The following is a 22489-nucleotide window of genomic DNA, read 5'->3' on the forward strand; positions in this document are numbered from 1 at the left end:
CTGTGTGAAACACTTCAGGTCCCTTATACACACTGCATACTCCCGTCTGTCAGACAGCAGATTGTTTGTTATTTTGGTCCTTTTCGCAGCTTAATCTAAGACATTTTCGTGTGTTGTATGAAGTATTGATTTTCACACATTTTAGATATGTTGTTTTAACACTGCTTTGCCGTATATTGAGGCAGATTGTAAAGAGATTGCCGTGTTCCCTTGTGCAAGCACATCCCTACCTGCGCTGTGACCTGATTCATTCTGACGGTTATCAGGAATAATATGTTCATGCTTTGTTCTGTCTTGTCGCAGAGCAGGCAGGGAAGAAAGTGCTTCTAATTAATTAATGTTTATTAGGAATGGAAAAGCAAATGTCATATTGAACATTTCACCTAAAGCGCTTGGCAAGTGGTTAAGTAGTGTTTTATAAAACTTGAGGGGTCATCGTCAATTATTCAAAAATACGCCGGTTACCTTTATGGCTCACAGATTTGTGGATCTGTCTGTAAATGGTAATCGAAAGGGTGAAATAAATGGCTCAACAATGAAAATCATGTCCACTTGTATTTTAATACTTAAATATTTATGTGATTCTCATGCAGTTCAGTGATAAATAATGAATGCTGCAGTGTTTTAATCATAATATATTTAGTTTAGAAGCACTAATGGCATGTGCTTTTAGACGACTTGTATAGCAATGTAAATCTTATTTAAAACTATTTTACATTTTGTTATTATTATTTAACAGGGCCTTTGGTTTTAATTTAAAGTTGATAGCAGTGTGTTTTCAATCAATTTTTGTGGGACCCCTGCAGAGCCTCTGACTGTCTGTTAATAAGTCTCTTAAAATAATGAATAATTTGATTAGATACATATTAATCAACTTTTCTTGTGACAAGTTTAGAATGTCACGAGGTTCGACTTCCCAGAAACTTAATGATATTTTTGCATTAATATTTGTCATTGATTTAAAAAAATTATACTGAAAAGTATATTTAAAATGATTATTTTTAAATGATTTAGATTGTCACACTGAAGGTGTAAGGAAAATATGTAATAACATTTTGTTTGATACTTACACCACCTGACATTTTTACTTTGAGTCATTACATTATTATAATTATTATTATTTTTTAATCCATATGAAACTAACATGTAATATAATTCTAAGATCTGTCAAATTTTTTTTTTCCTTTTCCTTTTCGTGGAAACTGTTAATAGTATATGTCACTGACCAAAATCACAGTCATCTCTCATTGTTTTGTCTTCCACTGTTTGACAGTAAAGGAGGAAGTTAGAGCGCCTTTTCAAAACCGCTCGATCGAACTGGCCAACAGCATGGCTGTTCCCAACACTCTTCCCAGTGTGCTGCCGGTTGTGGGGTGCTCCACGACTGCCGTCCCTCTTGTTAATAACCGTAAAGGAAGTCTGCTCCCTCCGGCACCGCCCTCACAGTCACGCCTCAGCCTGGCTGGACTGAACCGGGCCCGCAGCCTGCCCGGAAAATACCGCTACCGCCCCAGCACCTTGTCCTCCACGCTCGTCCCCACGCACTGTAGGTTGTGCCTTAGGACGCATTAGTCAGTGCTACCGCAAACAACCCCTTCCTCCTGCATGGGTCCCTGCAGTCACTGCCGCGTGCATGTAGAGCAGCTAGTGGCTAATGTACCCCCTACCCCAACACTAAATGTGTGTGTGTGTGTGTGTGTGTAATGTTTGTAACCACAACTGCCATCAATGGGAGTATAGAAGTACCAGAATAGCTATATACCGTGGGATACAAAACCACTAATTACATTTTTTTTTTCAGTGCGTTTGTTTCTATTCTATTTTCTTTCTCTTTTTTTCAGTGCCTTTGTTTCTATTCTATTTTCTTTTTTCTTTCTTGTTTCAAAGTCTGGGTTTATTTCCAGGTTTAAAATAGATTATCAGTGGGGTCTCAGACTTTTAGACCTCATTGTAAACTCGTTGTCATAGACACCCCAAGTTGTACATACAAATTCTTCAGGACTGTAGTGTTTTGTATTTCTCTTGTATCTCTGTTGTGCGTTAAAGCTTGCATCAGCCAGTTGTCTTTCCGAAGCAGAGGAGACAGATGTCTAGCTCAATCGTTCTGATCGGCGACACAAAAAAGCGAGGGCTATAGGTGCCCGTGGTATGGAACAGCAATCACACTTTGGTGGGCTGATCCTATTTTGATTGAGGTTGTAAAAGTGCCGTAATGTAATTTGGAACAAGCAGAGACTTGCTGAAATGGCCGTGTTGCAGGTGGAGTTATTTCATTGTTAAGCCTCTTACTGAAGGGCACCACTGTAGCTCGTAAATCTCCGCCGCCTAATTTGGAGGAGCAAGGGCAGGAGAGAGCGGTCCGGCCCAGCCAGGCCACTCGCTCAACAACTATAGTAAAGAACAAAGGGCCACTGCTCCGCTGTCTTATCAGTAGTGATATTTTTAAAGTTGATTACCGTCTCACATTGCTCCCTCCACAGTGTAATTTCAAATGTCAAGCACTGGCATTTGGTGAAGACACAGACAGCGTCTTTTTGTTTAATTTGTCTTTTTTCATTAGAGCAATTAGATGACAAAGGGAAATCAGAGATATACAAGTATATGTGTTTGCAGTATTTGTCTCTAATATTTTGCCGTGCTGCTGATGGATTTCTAACAGTGCCACATTATAGCAAGTTTGGAGTGTTTTGGAGTTTGGGTTTCGGTTACTAGTTTGTCTCTAATACAAATCAGACCAAAATGTTGTGTTCAGTACCTGGTATCATACTCAAATACTCATTGCTATGCAGAAAAAACTGAATAATACAGTATATTAATATAGTAGTGCAGCATAAGAAATATTGAATAATTTCCAAAATGAAAAAAAACAAACATTATGTACTGTGGTATACATGGAAATTGAGGTACATGCTAAATTCCAGGGCTGAAAACATTTATTAGTTTTTATTGCATCATATTGAACAATTTCTCCCCTACTTAAAGGAACAGTTCACCAAAAAAAATGTTTGTCTCTTTTTCTGTTAAACACAAAAGGAGATATTTTGAAGAAAGTCCATGTTTTTTTCTGTTTCATGCAGTGACGATTCAAAATGACCACAACTGTAAAGTAAAAATAAAATAAAGTTTGATTTAACTTGTTTCATTTTACTCCACCACTCTCAAATCTCATTTGTGCTCATGTTTAATTCAGATATGGTAAACGTTTTGATGCGTGGGCCAGAATTTAACGCTATTGTCGTATGAAAAAGAGGACCATTGACATTTTTCATAATTTCTCCTGCAGCATAAAAGTGGAATAGGTTTGGAAAATGAAGGTAAATGAATGATGACATTTTCATGGTTAGGATGAACTATTCCTTTAAGTTAAGCTATAGTTTTCAGATATTTCACATTAGTATATTCATATCATCTCCGAAAGTTTAAGGAGCTCAACCTTCAGACAGCTTCAAAGCTCACACATGATGTGTTTATAAAGCGGAGAGCTTGTGACATTCACAGGTCCCTCAGTAATGTCCTCTTGGAGAGGCGTTTCAGAATGAGAAGGCTCAGTTCAGGGTGCTTGTTCAGCGCTGAGAGTGCTTGTGGTACGGGGGACAGACTCACAGCGGAGCCATCACTCACGGCTCTCTGAGTGATGAGGATTGATTTTGCCATGTAGTCATCCATTAAAAAACACACACCAAATTACTCTTCTTTTTCTTTTTTCTTCCCCTCTGTCATTGTTCGAGCTCATGCCCTCCAAACAATGACAGAGGTAAAAGAGAGTTTGATCATATCGATACAGATTGAAATAGATCCGCACAACTCTTTGAAAAGCAGAACTCATGAGAATTCATGGAAAACAGGGTGTAAAACTTAATGGTTGTCCTTCAGGTTTGTACTTGCTATCTTTAAGTGTACTTTTGTCCATACTAACACTCTTATCTTTCTATTTTTGGAGGTCTTCTCAGATTTGAGTGTTTTTTGCAATGATTGATTGAGTGTTGGCTTTTGTGTTCTTTAGTGTGTCATCTCCAGCACACTTTACAATCCCAGCTGTCCACAGTCTGACACTCTTTGCATGTGTTTGCAGTCGAAGATGAGCATCCGTCAACACTGTCACCCAAAAAGAAGCAACGCAACGGAGGCATGCGAAATTCACCCAACTGCTCACCCAAAATGACGAGGTAAGACATTGATTTCAAGACGCTCCCTCCACCCTTCAAAAGGAAAGAGAGGCAGAGACAGGACGGATGGTGCTGGGATGGTGGGAGAAGGAAAAAGAAAGTGTAGAGGGAGAGAGAGAGGGGGAGGGGAGAGCAGGCCTTTCAGGCCGAGGCGTTTGAGCTGTCAGCCTGTCAGCGGTTAATGATAGAGCTGAAATATTTCTGTCATGAAAGCAGCTATGAAAAGCTGTTTGAAAAATACTCTTGCTTTAAAGTCTCAGCTGTCATCTCCCCCAGTCCCGTCCACATGTAGTTCTTAAACAGCGGTGGCACTAATGACGGTGCCAACCAATCAGAGACGCCAGCATGGTTACTTAGCCTCGGGGCTCTTCATCTATTGTGGGAACCCCTGTGAGGAGTGTTTTTCGTACTTAAGGCCATATGTGAAATGTATCATCGCAATCAAAAATGAATTCAAATATTACCTTCCTTTTATCCTGTCCTCTGGAATTATAATGCTGCTAATTGATTTTGACTGATAAAAGGACTTGCTTTCCGCCCATGTGGCCAGGAGACGTTTATGCAGAGGTTGTAAAAAATGCAGAGACAATGCCCTCCGTTGCACATCATCATGTGAGAAAGTGTTGCTGAAGGTCTGGAGGAAGGGGCAACTTTCTGCAAAGTGATTGCCAACATGCTTGATATTATTTGGTTTCGCATTTAGAAAAATCAGTTAGTCACATTCTCTAATGTTGCAGGCTTATTATTACTTTAATAATAGTTGTAAAATGTAATATTTAAATTAATCTTTTACATGAAACAGCAGTTTTTATTGTGTTTTAATTATATATTTTTTTTATTTAACATTTTGTTTAAAAAATAAAGATTTTTTATTTAATTTCATTTTGTTTCTTTCCATTTGTGTGCCACCCACAAGGCATTTCGCTGTAGCGTATAAAAAGTAACCCAGACAGAGGTCTCCAACATGAATCTCTCCCCAAAAGAAGCAATTATGTTGAGTTTTACATACTGTAAACTGTCAGCCCTGCAGAGGATCTCGCCCTTTAGTCAGCTTTCCAAGTGAAAATGATCAATGTTCAATTGTTTCTTTTCGCTCTCAGTTTTAAACAATAAACTGCGAGAGGAATGAAAAAAAAATAGCTTTCAGCGATTGCTCAGAAGGATCTTTTTATTCCTCAACTTACAGCACAAAACTGTTTTTCTGAGCAGATTTGAAGGTCCCCGTTTGCCATGTAATGTATGCATCGGCTCTTTGATCTACAAGTGATAATAATTCTTGGGAGTTATTTACCCTGTTTTGAAACGCTTCAAAGCGGTGTCAAAGTTTTCTGTGCTTTAGGGTGCCTGTGTGTTCAGCTGGCTCTTGGGTACTGGATGACAGGTCCTCTGTTCTAGGTGTAAGCTTTTTCAAGCCAAAGCCCTGCAGCGAAACATCAAAATTACCAAAGACAGACCCGTGGACTCCTTCAACCTGTGCCCTCCTTGTCAATATATTACAACATACATTAAATACCTCGCCTTTACAAGGTGCGTTTTATGCACAATGAAAAGCGATTGTTTGAGGGAGCCTTAGGGATACTTTATTCAACAAGCAGGAAAGGGAAAAACAGCCAGAGTATACCATATCAAGTATGGTTTTTACAGGCTTCTGCGCCTCCAGGCTGTCGTAAATAAATAATGATCAACAGATTGGCTGTGGGTTTTTGAAAAGTATGCCTTTGTCAGTTTGCATGATAGGGAAAATTTTCAAAGCGAGGAGCTGCTTTCATAGGCTGCTGGAGAGGGATTCGGGGAGCCAGTGACTGCCAAGTGATGCGCTGGAATAGCTGAACGCTGTTTGAAAAGCAGCTCGCCCGGCTCTCAGGGCAACTTCTGTTCTCTCTCGCTCTCTCTTTCCCCAAATGCACGTCTAGGACGCTCCTCTGGACATACCAATTAAATGGAGAACTTTCTGTCCTGCTTAGGGTACCCGATAATTTCCTATAAAGTTCTCTAGCCCTTTTATTTTTTAGCTTAAAGTCTATTTTAAATGAAATAAATGTAGTTCTGTGTGTTTTTAGTTGCAAAAGTTGATTTAGAATGTCTGGAATATTACACAATGACAGTATCATGCTTTAAAGGAGACACAACACGTCTAATTGTGGGAAGTCACAATGCATTTGTCAGGTTCCCTAGCAGCAGCGACTAACATCACATATTTTATTCTGGAGTGGCATTGCGCGTTGGATTGTGCTTGTGACTGGCAGGCAGCTCTGACAGCGGGTGAGAGATAGCTATCTTGGCAGAGGTGCACTGCGCCAGTCAGTATGTTGAGGGGAGATTGAGATGACAGAGGTCCATAGAGTGAGTGGTGAAACATGCGCCACGTAATAAAATATTCAGTCAGGGTGTAAAAGCACTAAATGCTTTCACTGTTATTAGCACCTGCACACAGTCTGATATCATCTCATGCACGCATGCTAATTGACACATTTCTGATGTGATATTTTAGCAATCAAACACAGTGTAAGCGGCGTGTTTCACTGAATTAACCTGCTTGGGAAGGTGAGAGAGGAATAGAGGGGAAAAGTAATTATGAGGTTTGTAATATGACTCGAATTTCCACGTTTTTACTACCACAAATCTGTTGTTGCATTTTGTCTGTGCAGTCGTTGAATATTGAAATTAGTTTTTGTGCTTCACATAACCGTGCAGTTATTTTAAGTGTAAATTAATTTTCCGGAATATTATCTGACATTATGCAAATATGGAAGGTGAGGCAGAGGTCCCATCATTCATTATTAGAGTGATTAACAAGGGCCTAATGCAATTTACAAACCTCATTTAGTGCTGTGTTAATTACAGGGTGTTGCAGAACAAGGCATAACAGGCACGGTATTATTATGTCAGTTAAATTACATCACATTCATGAGATAAAATAATACACCCTGGTGTTAATAAATAAATAGCTATTCATTACAGTGATAAATCCTGTCATTTATTGGCCTTGCTCTATATTTAAGCTTCAGACCATCAAAACTTATAAAGCGCTTTATACGTTTTTTTTTTTTAATTGTTGAAATCCTTTGTAAATGGTTGATAATCTAGCACTGTGGATAATACTATCACAATAGCTGGGTCGAGCAGACTCCGAGAGAGCATGTTCCCCTGCAGCCGTGTCTTAGAAATGGGGCTTTGTTGTCTGCCCCGAGGCCATTTCCTCAAAGGCAGCCTTTTTGGCCCATCTCAGGCCCTGTAACATGCTGCACTGTGGGTTTTAGTTGACAGTTTATACATTTACACGGGTTATGTGGTCTCTCATAAAAACTGCCCTGAAATCGTGAGTATCTATTCAAGAGTCACTGAGGGAAAACAAAATTGTAATATTCCTGAACTAAAATACACCCATAGCACAAAGAAATATTATGGATATTTCTGAAAGACAGATATTGTGGATATTTAATACATTGCCTATCCCTAGTAGTTATTTTAATAATTCACATTTATTGGCTAATTTTTTTGCTATATTTTTTATCTGCATCAATTTCTGATACAACGGGCTGAATATTTATTCAAACAACAGATTGTATTTGTCTGTTTTAAAGAATGTTTGAATAATAACAACAATAATAATAATAATTTTATATTACAGTAATTAATTTTGAGTTTCATTGTTTTTGAATTTTTTACAGAAAACAAATGGATTTGAAATTCAGTCAAAAGCGAGAATAGACATTTTATATATCTGATAATATACATTTTTAAAATAATATAAAGTTAAATATTCTTGTATTGAGTATATTAAACTGTGCAGGCATTTCTATATTGAATACTACCAATAATTCTGTATTTGAGGCAGAGAATGCAACCATAAAAAGCTCAAAACAGCACTCCACTATATGTTTTTGAGTTGCTATTCATACCAAACATGCCTAGACCAGGCATCAAATTAACATGGCCGCACATTTGGTTTGTGAATTCTGGTTTTCAGTTTTATAGTTCAACTACTGAGCTGTTTAGAAAGCTTTCAAGGGAGTTCACTAAAATGAATGCGAGCTGTACCCAAGTGCTGGGACTTCTTTCACGGTCAACATGCCCCTCAGATCAGCTTCAGCAGGGCGCGCTGATATAGGTTAGCCTGTTTGGACGTGACATGCTGCTGAAACATTAATGCCCTTCAGTTTGGGGGAGCAAAATGTGATTGGGCAAATTCCTAAAATATTTAAAGTGCGCCTCTGTTAAAGCTTTTACCGTTGGACGCATCACGTCAGGAGTGATGCGGAGTAAAAGCCGGTAATTGGCGTTCCATTCTGGTGCCACTCAGTCACTGAAGTGCTCCGGCTCCATCTCTTCCACTCCAGTGCTGTCACCGGCGCGGACGCTTTGATGACTCCGCAGTCTTGGCAGCCCGGAGAGAGCTGCAGTTATGATGGAGTCCAATGCACAAATTCAATCTGACAATGACAAGCCATGTCAGCACAAGGCTGTTTACTGCTTATTTATTGTCGATAGACGTCTATTGAGATGTGCGGAAAGTTTGTCCTTTGACAAATGTCACAATTAAGCCCAGAAGATAAATTCCCACTGTTGCATTTTTACTAACCTGCATTTGCAAATAGGGCCAGCGAACATGTTTTCTTCTTACACGTTTTCTCCTCCTTATGCTCTCTTTTCAGACATGACCCTCTGCTCGTTCCGGGAAACGAGCAGATTGAGAACATGGATGCTAATGTGAAAAGATACGACTCTACTGGAATGTTTCACTGGTGTCCATCCAAAGAAATCGAGAAGGTCATTCTGGTAGGTATCTTTCTAACTGCAGTGTCTTATATATCACCTAGTCACAAGAGTTTTACCTTTATTGTTTCACAATTAAGCACATTTTGAGTGCAATCTTAAGAACTGAGAGTGAAATAAAACCAGTTGAAAACAAACAAAAAACACATAAAAACTGTTCACATCTCATTTCATTATCAATCATGCTCAAATTGAAAGCTGAATCCAGTGTTTCAAAAGCAGAAGTATTATTAAATCTTGCATTTATGAAATTTTATTTTACTTACTTTAAGGGAAAACAGAATAATATCATGTTCTTTTACACACACACAAAACTAAATGAACGTCGTATATATGAGAAATAATAGTAAAAACATTTTTAATAATAATAAGATTAATAAATAATAAACAATGAAAAAAATGTGTAATGTTTGTAATGTGTAATGTAAATTTGTCATGTACCACAAATTGGGAATAATTTAGTTTTGAATGTATTTGAGAAGTGTGACATGTTTTGTTAGTGTGTGTTGTACAGTCAACGGACATGTTATATATTTGCTCTTTTAGAGACACAGTTACTGAGTCAACATTAAATATCTATGAAACTAAAGACGGTTATACATTTTAGTTATGCAATTGTTATGCAATTGTGCATATGTATGCTCATTATTACAATATGCCATTTTGAGCAAGTGCATTATATATTTACCCTGTAATCAAAGCTCTGAAAAACATTTATGTTCAGATTTCAATCAATTCAATCAGTCAATTTGAATCTATTCAATTAAAAAAAATACTGCTTTTGCATTTTCTGCCCTTTTCAATTTGAAACAATACTCTTCTTGCGGCTTGTGTTGTTTTTTGAATGTAAATGACCTCTTATTCCATTCTTGCTGACGAGATTGTAACTGTCTTATTTGTTTCTGGCTTTTTCACCACAGACACGCAGCGAGGCCTCCATGACGGTTTTAAGTGGACATGTAGTAGTCTGTATATTCGGAGATGTCACGTCAGCTTTAGTGGGGCTTCGAAACTTGGTGATGCCTTTGAGAGCAAGCAACTTCCATTACCACGAGCTAAAGCCCATTGTGTTTGTGGGCTCATTAGATTATCTGAGAAGAGAGTGGGAAACCCTTCACAACTTCCCCAAAGTCTCCATCTTACCTGTGAGTATACACACATTGTAAATGAGCCTAGAGCTTTTACACCTGGAGAAAACAAGCTGTCTGTAAACGTTATGCATTCATGTGACTCAAGTCGTAAGACCTTATTTTGCAGCAGATGTTCCCCTTTACAAGCTTTTTGCATGGAATAGCGCCACCACAATTTGTTTTCAAGTGTTGATGTTCTGGCGGCAGGTTCCTGTGGGTCGTGTGAATCTCCGGCGTTGCTTCCTTCTCTAGTGCTTGTTAGCATCGCCTTGACTGAGTATGAAAAACGAAGCCAAAAAGCTGCCGTCAGCAAAGGCTAGCCTTTAGATTAGACTACATCTCTTCTTCCCTCAGCGCATAGTTAGATCAGCTGAATGTCACTGCCTTTAGAAAAGTAAATACTTGTTAACTAATTTCCCTGAGCTCTGTGCCGTCTTTAATTTGTTTTTCTCTTTCTTCCTCTTTTTCCTCTCTCTCCGCTGAAGGGTACGCCATTAAGTCGAGCTGATTTAAGAGCCGTCAACATCAACCTCTGCGACATGTGCGTTATCCTGTCAGCCAATCAGAACAATATCGACGATGCTTCACTGCAGGACAAGGAATGCATCTTGGCGTCTCTTAACATCAAATCTATGCAGTTTGATGACAGCATTGGGGTCTTGCAGGCTAATTCCCAAGGTAAGGAGTGGCCAAGAATACTTCAGCACATAGAGAATACCTCTCAAGAGCTTTAGACTGTGAAACCAGCACTTTACTGTGTGCTTTCAAAGACAACAAGGTCCAATTACGGTGTATGCCCAAATGGTTTAATAAAACAAGGGGAGACATGAATTATCAAAGAATAAAAGCACGACTGACATTTCAAATGTTTGTGCATTAGGAAAGACAATTAAACAGTCATTTAGACACTTTATGCAAACATTAAATGTCTGTGAAACTAAAGACTGTTATACATTGAAGAATTTGCATTTCATGCATATGTATATCCATTATTGGAAAATGCATGCAATTCTGAGCACGTGAATTATATTTTCCCCTGTATTCAAAGCTCTGAAAAAACCCATCCCTAACGTTTTTGTGCAGATTGCAAATTTGCCTCCAATTGCTGGACCGCAGCAGATTTGTTTGCCGACAAATTGACTCGAACAGATTGTTTATGCATTCAGATAAACATGTAACCCTCTTGTGCCCATCAGGATTCATCATCATTAAACAGACTGTACAAATCAGCAGCTTCACTCTCTCAGCTGCTCTTCATTACGTAAATTATACACACCGCACAAGCTGGCCCACAACAATTAACATTTCAACCATTATTGAGTATCTACTTTTTGCACAGAAAGATGGATTTAAAGCTTCAAAATGACAGCTTTCAGATGAAATGTGTCCAATATTGTCCCAAAGGCTCGCGCTGAACAGTGTGTAGTGTTGAGGAAGAGCACATCCCTCTGGGGTGGATGATAATAGATGGTAATCATACTCTTTGTGCACGCGAAGAAAACGGCATTAACTGGCCCGGAATAAATCTGTTTGAATTGTCTGTGCTGATTTAGAGGAATTCTGATTTCAAAGTGGAGTTGAGAGTACTTCAACCTTATTAGTGACTAAAAAGCATAATCAAATTAGCCAAAATATTATGTGTAGAAATTTGTGACTGATTTTTTAGTCTGTGCACAGCTTCCATGAGTGCTTGGCCATTACTACCCTCTCAATTAGTTTAACTCAACATCTGGCATGATTAACAGCAGAGCAATGTTGTGTAATAAAGATTTATTTCATTAACACAGTGTATTAGAGCATAATTTATCCCGCAATGAACAATTTTCTTGTTTTCCGTTTACTCCGTTTGTTCCCGGATAAACTTTTGCAGCAATAAAAATAACAAATTATTCATGTTTTTTCCCCCAGATTGTAGTTTAAACTTTGCAAATATGTAGTTTTATTATTATTGTTTATGTTACATAATTACACATCATAATTACAGTTTCTTTGATAAAATAAAATAAACCATATAAATGTTTAAGATACAAGTGTAATAAATTACATCATACCACATCATCTTGGTAAATATTCTTGCCCTCAGCACCTCGCCGTTTCAGTGCGGCTTGTTAAACTTGCACAGAAGGTGTTATTGAATAAATCAGCAAGCCTTTTGCCAGGAGAAAGTACTACACAGGACACTGCTATCAGTGCTTAAGGCGTCTTTGAATAAAGTACACAAAGTCCAGGCTACATAATGCATTACGGTTGAAAACAATAAACTAAAGCAGAATTTATAGCGTGACTTTAAGGTCTGTGTGGAGGGAGAATAACTTTATGAAGTGTGATCGATGTGCAACAATAAACACAAAGTTGCACAAGACCAAGTGAGATGTGGTTAGACTTGGTCTTGAAAATTAGCTGGATTACTACTTTTTATTCCACTTTTTAAAAGATACGACAGTTTTAACGTGTTTAAATTCTATTGACATATTTCTGTATAAATATAATCAGAAACTATAACATGCACAATATTTATCTCTTCTGGAAATATTGGAGATGTTCCTCAATACTGTTGCTTGACTTCACTACTGTCTTTATCTACTATCACATAGTAGACACACATTATCTTTGTTTGGAGTTGCTCGAATATGAATGAATGTTCAGTTTCAGTGGATATTCTGACCCAAAATTCTGGTTAACACAAGCACATACCAGCTATTCAGTTTTATAGAGATCAGAATATTTACTTAAAGGTAGGGTTGGTAATCCTGTTCAGAAACATTTTTTTTTATACTGGGTGAAATGGTCCTTCCATTCTGATAGTAGTCAATACATTATGTGTTCAGAAAAAAGAATGAAACAAATCTGACCTCTGTAGCAGCTGTAGGACAGTAAAAACTCTGACCAATCACTGCCATTCGGTGCGAATGTAAAGAACCAATCAGATGCCTTCATGTCTCGTGCCCGAGCACCACTGCGTGCACAGCAGTGATGCGCGGGTCAATGTATAAACAACCCGCACCCGACCGACGTTTTCAACTAACCCGCCCGCAACTCGGACCGCAAAAAAAAAGAAAGAAAATATTGTACCTGACCCGCGTTTTTTAAAGTAGCTATAGTAAATGCTCATCGCGTCATGGGCCATAGACGGAGGAACTAGGGGTGCGCATTTTTCAGAATGCTGTATGATATAGCTTAGTGTTTTGTAATAAAGGCTTGATTTATTCATTTATTTTGTTTCATTTTCTTAACAATTAAGATGCTGCATGTGTTTATCCAGTCTAATCGACGTGTGCGTCTCTCCCCGGACTTTCCCAACAAAAATCCCACCCCCTCTCAGCAAATAGGCTACATAAAACTGACATTACTGAGCTATATGCGTTTAAAAGTAGCCTATTAAAATGGCACAATGGCATTGCTCAGTTCAACGCGTTGGGAAATCGGGCATTTTGTCCCGCGTCAGCTTTTATTCAAAAGTTAATAACGCGCTCAACATTCAAAAGGTAAATAAGGATTTCCCACTTTCATCTGCAGACTGCTCGTGCGTCATCCTCGCGCATTCAGACAATAAAGTGTAGACCTATGTATTTCATAGAACATTATGTCTAGTACTATATAAATTACAAAGGTAAACGACCCGACCAATCGCGACCCGAATATCATTAAAAATATTTTTGGATGACTCGTAACCGCGGACGCAGGCACCCGCTCATTTTGGATCAACCCGCGCATCACTGGTAGGTACATGCAGCTGACTCCAAATGTGGATTCGCGTTCATGTTTGTGGGGGGGCGTAGCTTTGGACGGAGCACTAACAGGAGGGGGCGGAGCTTAGAAGATGTGCCACTTTCAAATCTGGCTAGCTCTCCAACATTACCTACTCTAGCTTTAATCACCAAATTCTGATATAATAATAATAATAATATATTCTTGCATGTATATGCAGTCATTGAATTGTTGAGATGCTTTATAATGTGAAATATTTGTACACTTATTCAACATATTTATGAAAAATAAACAATAAAAAAACAATACAATCAACAGTACTATTGCTCTTGTGTATCAGCATCCAAATTGCTCTTATTTATGAGCTGAAGCAAAGATGTTATTCAGAATGCCAGATGGTTGAGTGTCACTGCATATCTGATGTCTTCACAATTCACACAACAGGAGACGTGATTATTCTCTGCACATTTAAGACAAAGTCTTAGTCTCTCTCTCTGTTGTGTATTCTTTTGTTAAGCGCTATAAAGAAAGCTACTCTATTGAACCCATTGAAAAGAAGGACAACCTCTTGTACAGAATTCTGCAGGCCTTTGAAAACTTTGTGACCTGAATCTTTTCCCTGCATTATGTTTGTCACTGTAAAAACTATACGCTTGCATTTTTCTCCAGTCGATGGATGTCAAAACAGGGCCAATGCATTATGCATATAGCATTACTGATTTAAAGTGTTTACTTGTCAGCTTGAGGAAATGCAAAAGTGTCAAGTCATGTGAATTCATACTCTTGTCACTCCTGCTTGTATTTCATGGCATTTCACATAAAAGGTTTTCAGGATCCACTTCACCAGTTTTACGGTAACAAAATGAACAGCATATAAAATTTATACCTGCTGGTTGATGGAAGGCAGCAAATGCTAAATATGCCTGAGCTGACCCTTAGAAACGGATGATCTATATTTCACTGTTTTAGACTAGCATGTCAGTCCACTCGTATCCTACCACCACAAACTCTACAATATCTACAGTACATTTAGAATCGTACAAAGAAATGATTTGTATGGCCTGACTGTTATGCCAATGGTTTGTTCACCATTGTAAAGCTTTTTTTTCTGGCACTGTAAGCACTGTGAGTAGAGAATTTGACAGTCTCATTCCTCTTTCTCTTCCAGGTTTCACACCTCCGGGGATGGATAGGTCATCTCCAGATAACAGTCCAGTGCACGGCTTAGTGCGGCAGGCATCCGTCACCACGGGATCAAACATCCCGATCATAACTGAACTCGGTGAGACGCGACTGCAGTCATACTGCTAACATGTCAAAGTCAAGTGTGATTAGAATCTAAACTCCCCTATCAAGTCACACTGATGTGTTTCTTATGAAGTATGTGTCTGTGATGTGTGTAATGGCACACCTGAATATTTCACCGACTGGGTCAAAGTCGTGTCCTCATCAGTTGTGCCTTTAATGCACTGGAAGAAACCTAGACTTATAGGGAGAGAAAAAAAGCATGTAGTAGCAAAATGGATTCATTTATAAATAACAATGAGGGTGGCACTATTCCCATGGTGGGGGACTCATGAAAGTTTTAGATCTCAGAGGGCACTAAAGCACCAGAGACCGGCCGCTCCAACTCTCCACTGACCCAATTACAGCGTGGTACACCAGAAAGGCTGCGAACGAGAATGGGCCTTACAGACACTTAAAACTTCATTCAAAACACGCTCCTCACACATACACATATGTTCTGCTAAGACATACATTAGATCCAGAAGTCCTCCTCCCTGAGGGGTTACAAAGTCCCACATCTGGGACACACAGGGCCTTGTTTACTAAAGGTTTGCTGGCATTTCCATATTGGTAGAGGTGAAACAAATAATAATAATACAATATATTTATTTTACTCAAGTATAATCATTAGAATCTTATATAAAGAATCACCATGTCATGTGTCCTTAAAGACATTGACTAATACTTGACATTGACTAATCTAAAAGCTAGAGTTTGACTTTGTGTTGAGAGGATATTTCCAGCCTCTTGACAGTGTTTATGGTAATTCAAGAAGCAAAAGCTGGATATTCAATCTAATGATCCAAGAATTGTAGACATGCTAAAAGTGTAGTTAACATAAATTGCCACTTGTTTATCGTGATGTGAATTGGTTATTTCTTAAATACATATTCACATGTTGTTTTCCTAAGCTACTCAGATAATCATGGCTAACAGGAAATTTGAAGTGCTCTCAAAATGGAGAAGAGTTGTTCTTAAAGCACTAAAAGACCTAAACATATACCCTACTATATTACTATATACCCTATAGTAAGTACATGTAGTTACTTAATATTACTCATTACTTAAATGTATAATTACAGTGTAAAGGCCATTGCACACTGAGTCCGAAATTCGCATCCGAAATTTTCGTCCGTCATAAAAAAATCGAAACGGGTTTGATTTTCTGCGTTTTTCGCATCCGTAACAAGCAGTTTGAATGGTGCTTTGACAATTCAGAGCCACCGAATCACGAATACGAAAAAAACGCATACGAAAATTTCGGACTCAGTGTGCAATGGCCTTAACAACGACAACTTAAAATACAGTGTAACTCCATTTGCATACTGTCTCTGAGTAACAAGTCCGTGACGGAAGTAATGGAATATAGTTTCCTTGTTACACGTCACATTTAGTTACAATAGTAAATACTATAAATTACATGTAACTAACTTTAAACCACACCTTAATTCTAAACCTAACCCTATAGTAAGTACATGTCATTTATTAATACTTAGTATAATTTGTAATTGCACTGTAACACAGACATCTTAAAATTAAGTGTAACCAATATCATATATAAATCCCATATTAAAAGATCAATGGATAAAACCTCCCAACCATTCAAAGGTTGGGAGGTTAGTTAGATTTTTTTTAGTTTTTTTGTTGAAAGAAATAATTAAAATAATTTGATTTAGCACGGACACATTCAACTGATCAAAAGTGACAGTAAAGACAAGTATAATGTTACAAAGATTTCTATTTCAAATAAATGCTGTTCTTTTGATCTTTCTATTCTTTAAAGGATAAAATAAAACAAAAATATTTCTGAAGGATAGTGTGACACTGAGGGCTGGAGTAATGATGCTGAAAATGCAGTGTTGCCATCACAGGAATAATTTACATTTTAAAATATATTAAAAAATTATTTTAAATTGTAATAATATTTAACAGTATTACTGCTTTTACTGTATTTTGATCAAATAAAAGCAGCCTGCAAAACACACACATATATGTTGTTGTTATATAATGTATGTTATATGTATGTCTTCTTGTCATCATTAAATTATAGTATAAATAAATATATGGGCTACCGTCTAGATGTCGGTATCACCATCAGCCATTTTAAGAACTCATATGGATCGTAGGTTCAGTGGATCAAACTGATACTGAGGGTTTGCTGTAATAATTTAACTAGAAGTTCTTTGCAGCTTGATTTTTTTTGTGTGTGTGTAAAGGTAGCGTAAAATTCAGTTAAACATAATTCACAGTTACTTTTTGAAACATCTTTATCAGCAGATTGCCAGCAAACCGGACATATTCAGTTCTCTACACAAGCGAATCATTGACCGTCAATGGAGCTCCTGGTAAATCAGGCCTGCAGTATCAGTGTTGGAATATGTGCGATTACACATTACACGTTTCTCTGTTCTAAATGGTTCATAGTAATCGTTCCCCTATTTGCAGTGCAGTAGATACCTAAGCTTGCACAACATCCCCGTTATCATGAACAAACACGGCTGAACTGTTCCATGGAGTTCTTACTGAAGCGCTTCATCCTGACGCTGTACCTTTAGATTTCTAATCCCACTCTTGACATGATACTCTTTTATGCTTTCTTTTTCTCTGGCTTTGAACTTGTTTCAATAACTGTCTCCCCTCAACACTGTTTTATCATCATTAGCTAAGCCTGGCAAACTACTGCCTTTGGTTTCATTCAGTCAGGAAAAAAACAGTGGAACCAACATACAAATGATAACAGAACTGGGTAAGCTGCGCCTTTGTCCTCCGCTACTCTGATGCACTGCCTCCTTCATCGGCTTGTCTTGATTTCTCTCGCTGCAGCTGAGGCCTGCTCCCATGGCATCACTTTGAACACATTTTTATCCTTAGTTCTGGTTGAAATTGACTGTCTTGTTTTGGCCTTTTTAAGGATTTTTTTTTCTTTCTTTCTCAGAGCATCACTAGGCCTTTGATCATGCGAGTCTGTCCTTGTGGCTGTTTCCATAGCATCTCCCTGCAGTTCAATTCTCTGGCCCAGGCTCCTTTTCATCAGCGGCCTGTCTGAAAGACTGACATTTCTCTTCCTTAGCTCACAGGAAGTCTGGGAAGAAATCAAATTAGAAAAAAAAAACCATCCAGATCAAACCTTGCTTTAAGCTGTTTATTTTTATTTATTTATTTTGGTCCTGGCCCTAATCTCTGAAGCATAGATTTTGAAAGGGGGTGAAACAAAGATTGCGTGAGGCTGTGTTCAAACCGAACGGGATTTCAGAGCATTGTCTCTATACATTGGCCGCTGAGACCATAAACAATAGCCTTAAAGCAATCTGGCTGCTTCTGCTGTCCAACCAAAGATACCAAGCTGGTTGTTTTATAATACTGAACCTAAATTCTTACAGTTTGTCTAATACAAGAGTTCTCTATTACTCTACGATGGCATTTTGGGAATTGTGTATCACTTAAAGTAATAGTTTACCCAAAAAAGATCAATTCTTTCATCATTTATAAACCCTCAAGTTGTTCCAAACACGTATGACTTTTTTCCGGTGCAACACAAAAGGAGACATTTTCCATGCAATTACAATGAATAGGGATTAAGGCTTTCAAGTTCCAAAAAGGATAAATAAGCTTAATAAAGGTAGGGTCATAATACTTGTACACTATATTCCACATCTTCTGAAGTCATACAATAGTTTTGTGTGAGAAACAGATGTCATTATTTACTGATAATCTTCCCCTCTTGTGATCTATTAACGGCTGTGACTAGATCATTGCAAATCGTGCAGATCAGTTTTGAGAAGTAGAACCAAACAACTCTTTGACAAGATCTGACTCAAAAGAACGATCCATTTGTAGATCAAACCGCAAGACTTCTCTCGTGAACGTGCCAAGTGTAGTTGGGTTGGAAGATCTTTTTTTTTGTGTGATTAATTATTTAAATTTCAATATTTTTTTCATAATACACATTTGGAATGACGTGAGGGTGAGTAATTGAAGACAGAATTTTCATTTGTTTAGATTCAAGTTGGATTCCACCATTTTTGGGCACTGCATTGTGCAGATATCAATGTATATGCATCTCCAGAATGCATGCCCACTGACGTGCATGCAATTTTTTGTTTATTTATGCTCATTGTTTATTTGAATTCATGGACCCGTTTACCAATGGTTGCGAGACACACCATTTCACCACTTGCAGGACATTGGTTGTCTCTTCTGCACAGATGTATAACTTCCATCTCTCTACTGCAGTGAATGACTCCAACGTTCAGTTTTTGGACCAAGACGATGATGACGACCCAGATACGGAGCTGTATCTGACCCAACCGTTTGCCTGTGGTACTGCCTTCGCCGTCAGCGTGTTGGACTCCCTGATGAGTGCGGTGAGTTAGTGGCTAAACAGCTGCCACGTTGACACCTATTTACTGATTTGAATTCCTTTAAACAGATTAGCATACATAAATCCTTTAAAGAAATTATCCCTGCTGAATAAGTCGATTTAGATCCTTTAATTGTGTGAAGGATCCTTCATACTATCTACTAGGCGTCAGATGATCTTTCCGTTCGCATTCAAAAGCAGCCAGTGATTTGGTGAACAAAGCAACCTGTCAAAAGGTGCACAGTCATTTCTCTCCCATCATGGCATGTCATATAGAATTACATGAAGGCATGTCTCACTGCTAATCCTCTGAAATAATGTATAGGAAAGAGACATCCTCCGGCTGTGCAGTGCTTTAGATGTAGGGCTCAGACGTTACCAGTAGGCAGAGGTTGGTAAATGAAATGCCACATTGATCAGACAGCACTGTCAGCAGCGGTGACATCAAAAGGAAAGTTGTTGCCAAGACTCCTCATATAATGTGTCATGAAATAAACTTTCAAGAGTCTTATTAGATCTTTTAACAAGGTAAGTGCTCAAGTTTTCTTTAATGGTATGCCTTGACACGCAAGGTGGGCTGCTTTGGGGTCCAAGAGCTCTAATCTCCTAACAATGTCATCTTGGGTAGATTAAGAAAGATACCTTTTTTCCCTTTCCCCTCGTTCTCTCTTCTTCTTTGCAGCTTTTTCCCCCTCACCACCTACGACCGCTGCTATCCCCTTATCCATATGATGGCTTAATTCCAGTAGCTTTCACTTTGAGTGAAGCTAGAACAAAGCAGCCTTCAAGTGCATTTCACTGTGGACAAAGGTGAAGCCTGCTAATAGACAGCTCTCATCCATCATTGGGCTGAATGCTGCTGTCAGGGGCCCAGAGAGGTGTCACTCCAGCGCGAGCTCGCGGCGACACAGCCCTCTGGTGCTCAAACAAACGACCTCGTGATCCTAGTAGAATCTTATATTTCTACACGTTAATCATTCGACAACTTTATCATCAGTGACACTGGAGAACATTTGATGGACAAGATACAGTGGGGTCCACAAGTCAGAGATCACTTCGAAAGTCTGAGATACAAAATCGTATTTAAACCTGCAGTCATTGCGAAAAGTTTTAGGATTTAAAATATGTAAAACACACTACTGTCTAAAATTGTGGGGTCAGTGAGAATTAACACTTTTTTTCAGCAAGGAGATATTAAAATAATCAAAAGTGACAGTAAAGATATTTACACGAAAGCTACAAAAGATCTAAATTTCAAATAAATGCTGGTCTTTTGAACTTTGTTAATTGAAAAAATTATACAAAAATATGTTGATAATCAGAAACGTTTCTTGAGCATCAAATCACCATATTAGAATGATTTCTGAAGGATCGTGTGACACTGAAGACTGGAGTAATGGCTGCTGAAAATTCAGCTTTATGAATAAATTACATTTTAAAATATTTTAAAATAGAAAACATTTATTTGAAATTGTATTAATATTTCATAATATTACTGTTTTACTGTTTTTGGTCAAATTCTCTTTCAACTTCTTTTAAAAACTCTTACCACCCCCAAACTGTAGTGTATAAATGAAATGAAGTGAATAATAAATATGTGTAGGTCACTAATAAAATTGTAACATTGGCCATGTTAACAAATGCCAGATTTCATGAATCATCAGGTTTTAATTAAAAATATGGGGCCTCATTTATAAAATGTTGCATAGAAACCTACATTTGATTTTGTGATCATTTCTCAAATGTGCGTGAGTCTGATTCAGAGAACGAAGCTCTCTTCCAGATGTGAAATTTATAAATCGCAAATTATGATCAGACCTCTGGACTCCACTGTACAAGAAAAATGTCCCCGACTTGTTGTCTATCTATTCTTCATTGTATCTAATTTACAATTAGCAACAATAATGATAATTAAAATGTCCTCGTGTGCAAAGCGCTCCCCTGTTAAGCGTGGCTGGTGTTACCAAAATGAATGTGAGTGGGGAGGAGACAACAACAACAACAACAACAACAGCTGGCGTAATTGCATTCCCGTGTCTCTTCCCTTCCCAGGGAGTGAAATGCGAAAAGACAGATCAGGGTCTAGATAACAGTGCTCAGGACAGCTCCAAATTCCTGACTGTCTTGAGTTGTGACTCTAATGGTGCTCATGTCCGGATCCTCTTCTTTATCTTGGCAGACATACTTCAATGATAATATCCTCACCCTGATCCGGACGCTGGTCACGGGAGGCGCCACTCCGGAGCTGGAGGGCCTGTTGGCTGAGGAGAACGCGCTGAGAGGTGGCTACAGCACGCCACAGACGCTGGCTAACAGGGACAGGTGTCGGGTCGCCCAGCTGGCCCTATACGATGGGCCCTTCGCAGACTTGGGGGTAAGTGGACGGTTAAGAGGAGCTGACAAGTTTTGGCACTTTGCCCAACAGGGCTCGTTCCCCGTCCGACGCCTCCCCTGCCCGCTAATACAAAGTGAACGAGCTGAACACGCAAAGTCTGTGGGTGAAAAATAATGTTGCCTTAAATCAAGATATTTCTGTATCCAAGTAAGAATGCCACACATTTCATTATAGCAGTGTAGACATTGTACTTGGATACAAATGTTGAGAATGAGACAAACAACACCTGCTATTGCACTCGCTTGAAATAAGCATAAGTTGATTTAAATGTTATGAATGAACGCTTAAAGCGCTATTTTGTGTTCTTTTTCAGGATGGTGGTTGCTACGGAGACTTATTTTGTAAAGCATTAAAAACGTACAACATGCTGTGCTTTGGAATCTATAGATTGCGAGATGCACATTTAGGTGCACCGAGTCCGTGCACAAAAAGGTGAGCTGTCCGTTTTACCTATTAACCTCGGTGTCAGTAGAGTTTTAGTCCTTTATTTCACTAGGCATGTAATCCAGCTTTAGTGAAGCCTACAATATTCCTACAGTATAAACTCAGGTCCAGCACCTAGTGAGCTCCCTACCTAGGCAACATAGAGGAACACCTGACACAAATCTTCACAAGTTTATGCTTGCTTATAAGATACACACATTTTTTATTTGTTTAGAAATCAATA

At 38.5% G+C, this 22489-nt stretch overlaps 1 protein-coding gene across 3 annotated transcripts in view; it reads left to right on the plus strand.

The window, feature by feature from the left end:
• kcnma1a (potassium large conductance calcium-activated channel, subfamily M, alpha member 1a) overlaps window positions 1–22489 on the plus strand; it is a 176066-nt gene that overhangs the window by 144190 nt on the left and 9387 nt on the right. For all 3 annotated transcript variants that reach the window (XM_079635398.1, XM_079635399.1, XM_079635400.1), the window contains 9 exons: window positions 1274–1546; window positions 4073–4166; window positions 8822–8945; window positions 9863–10087; window positions 10558–10750; window positions 14949–15062; window positions 19301–19431; window positions 21607–21801; window positions 22136–22254. In XM_079635398.1, the coding sequence (XP_079491524.1) occupies window positions 1274–1546; window positions 4073–4166; window positions 8822–8945; window positions 9863–10087; window positions 10558–10750; window positions 14949–15062; window positions 19301–19431; window positions 21607–21801; window positions 22136–22254 (1468 nt within the window). The remainder of the gene's footprint in view (window positions 1–1273; window positions 1547–4072; window positions 4167–8821; window positions 8946–9862; window positions 10088–10557; window positions 10751–14948; window positions 15063–19300; window positions 19432–21606; window positions 21802–22135; window positions 22255–22489) is intronic.

The sequence above is a fragment of the Phoxinus phoxinus genome, assembly GCF_949152265.1.
Source record: "Phoxinus phoxinus genome assembly, chromosome: 14".
Lineage (NCBI taxonomy): Eukaryota > Metazoa > Chordata > Actinopteri > Cypriniformes > Leuciscidae > Phoxinus > Phoxinus phoxinus.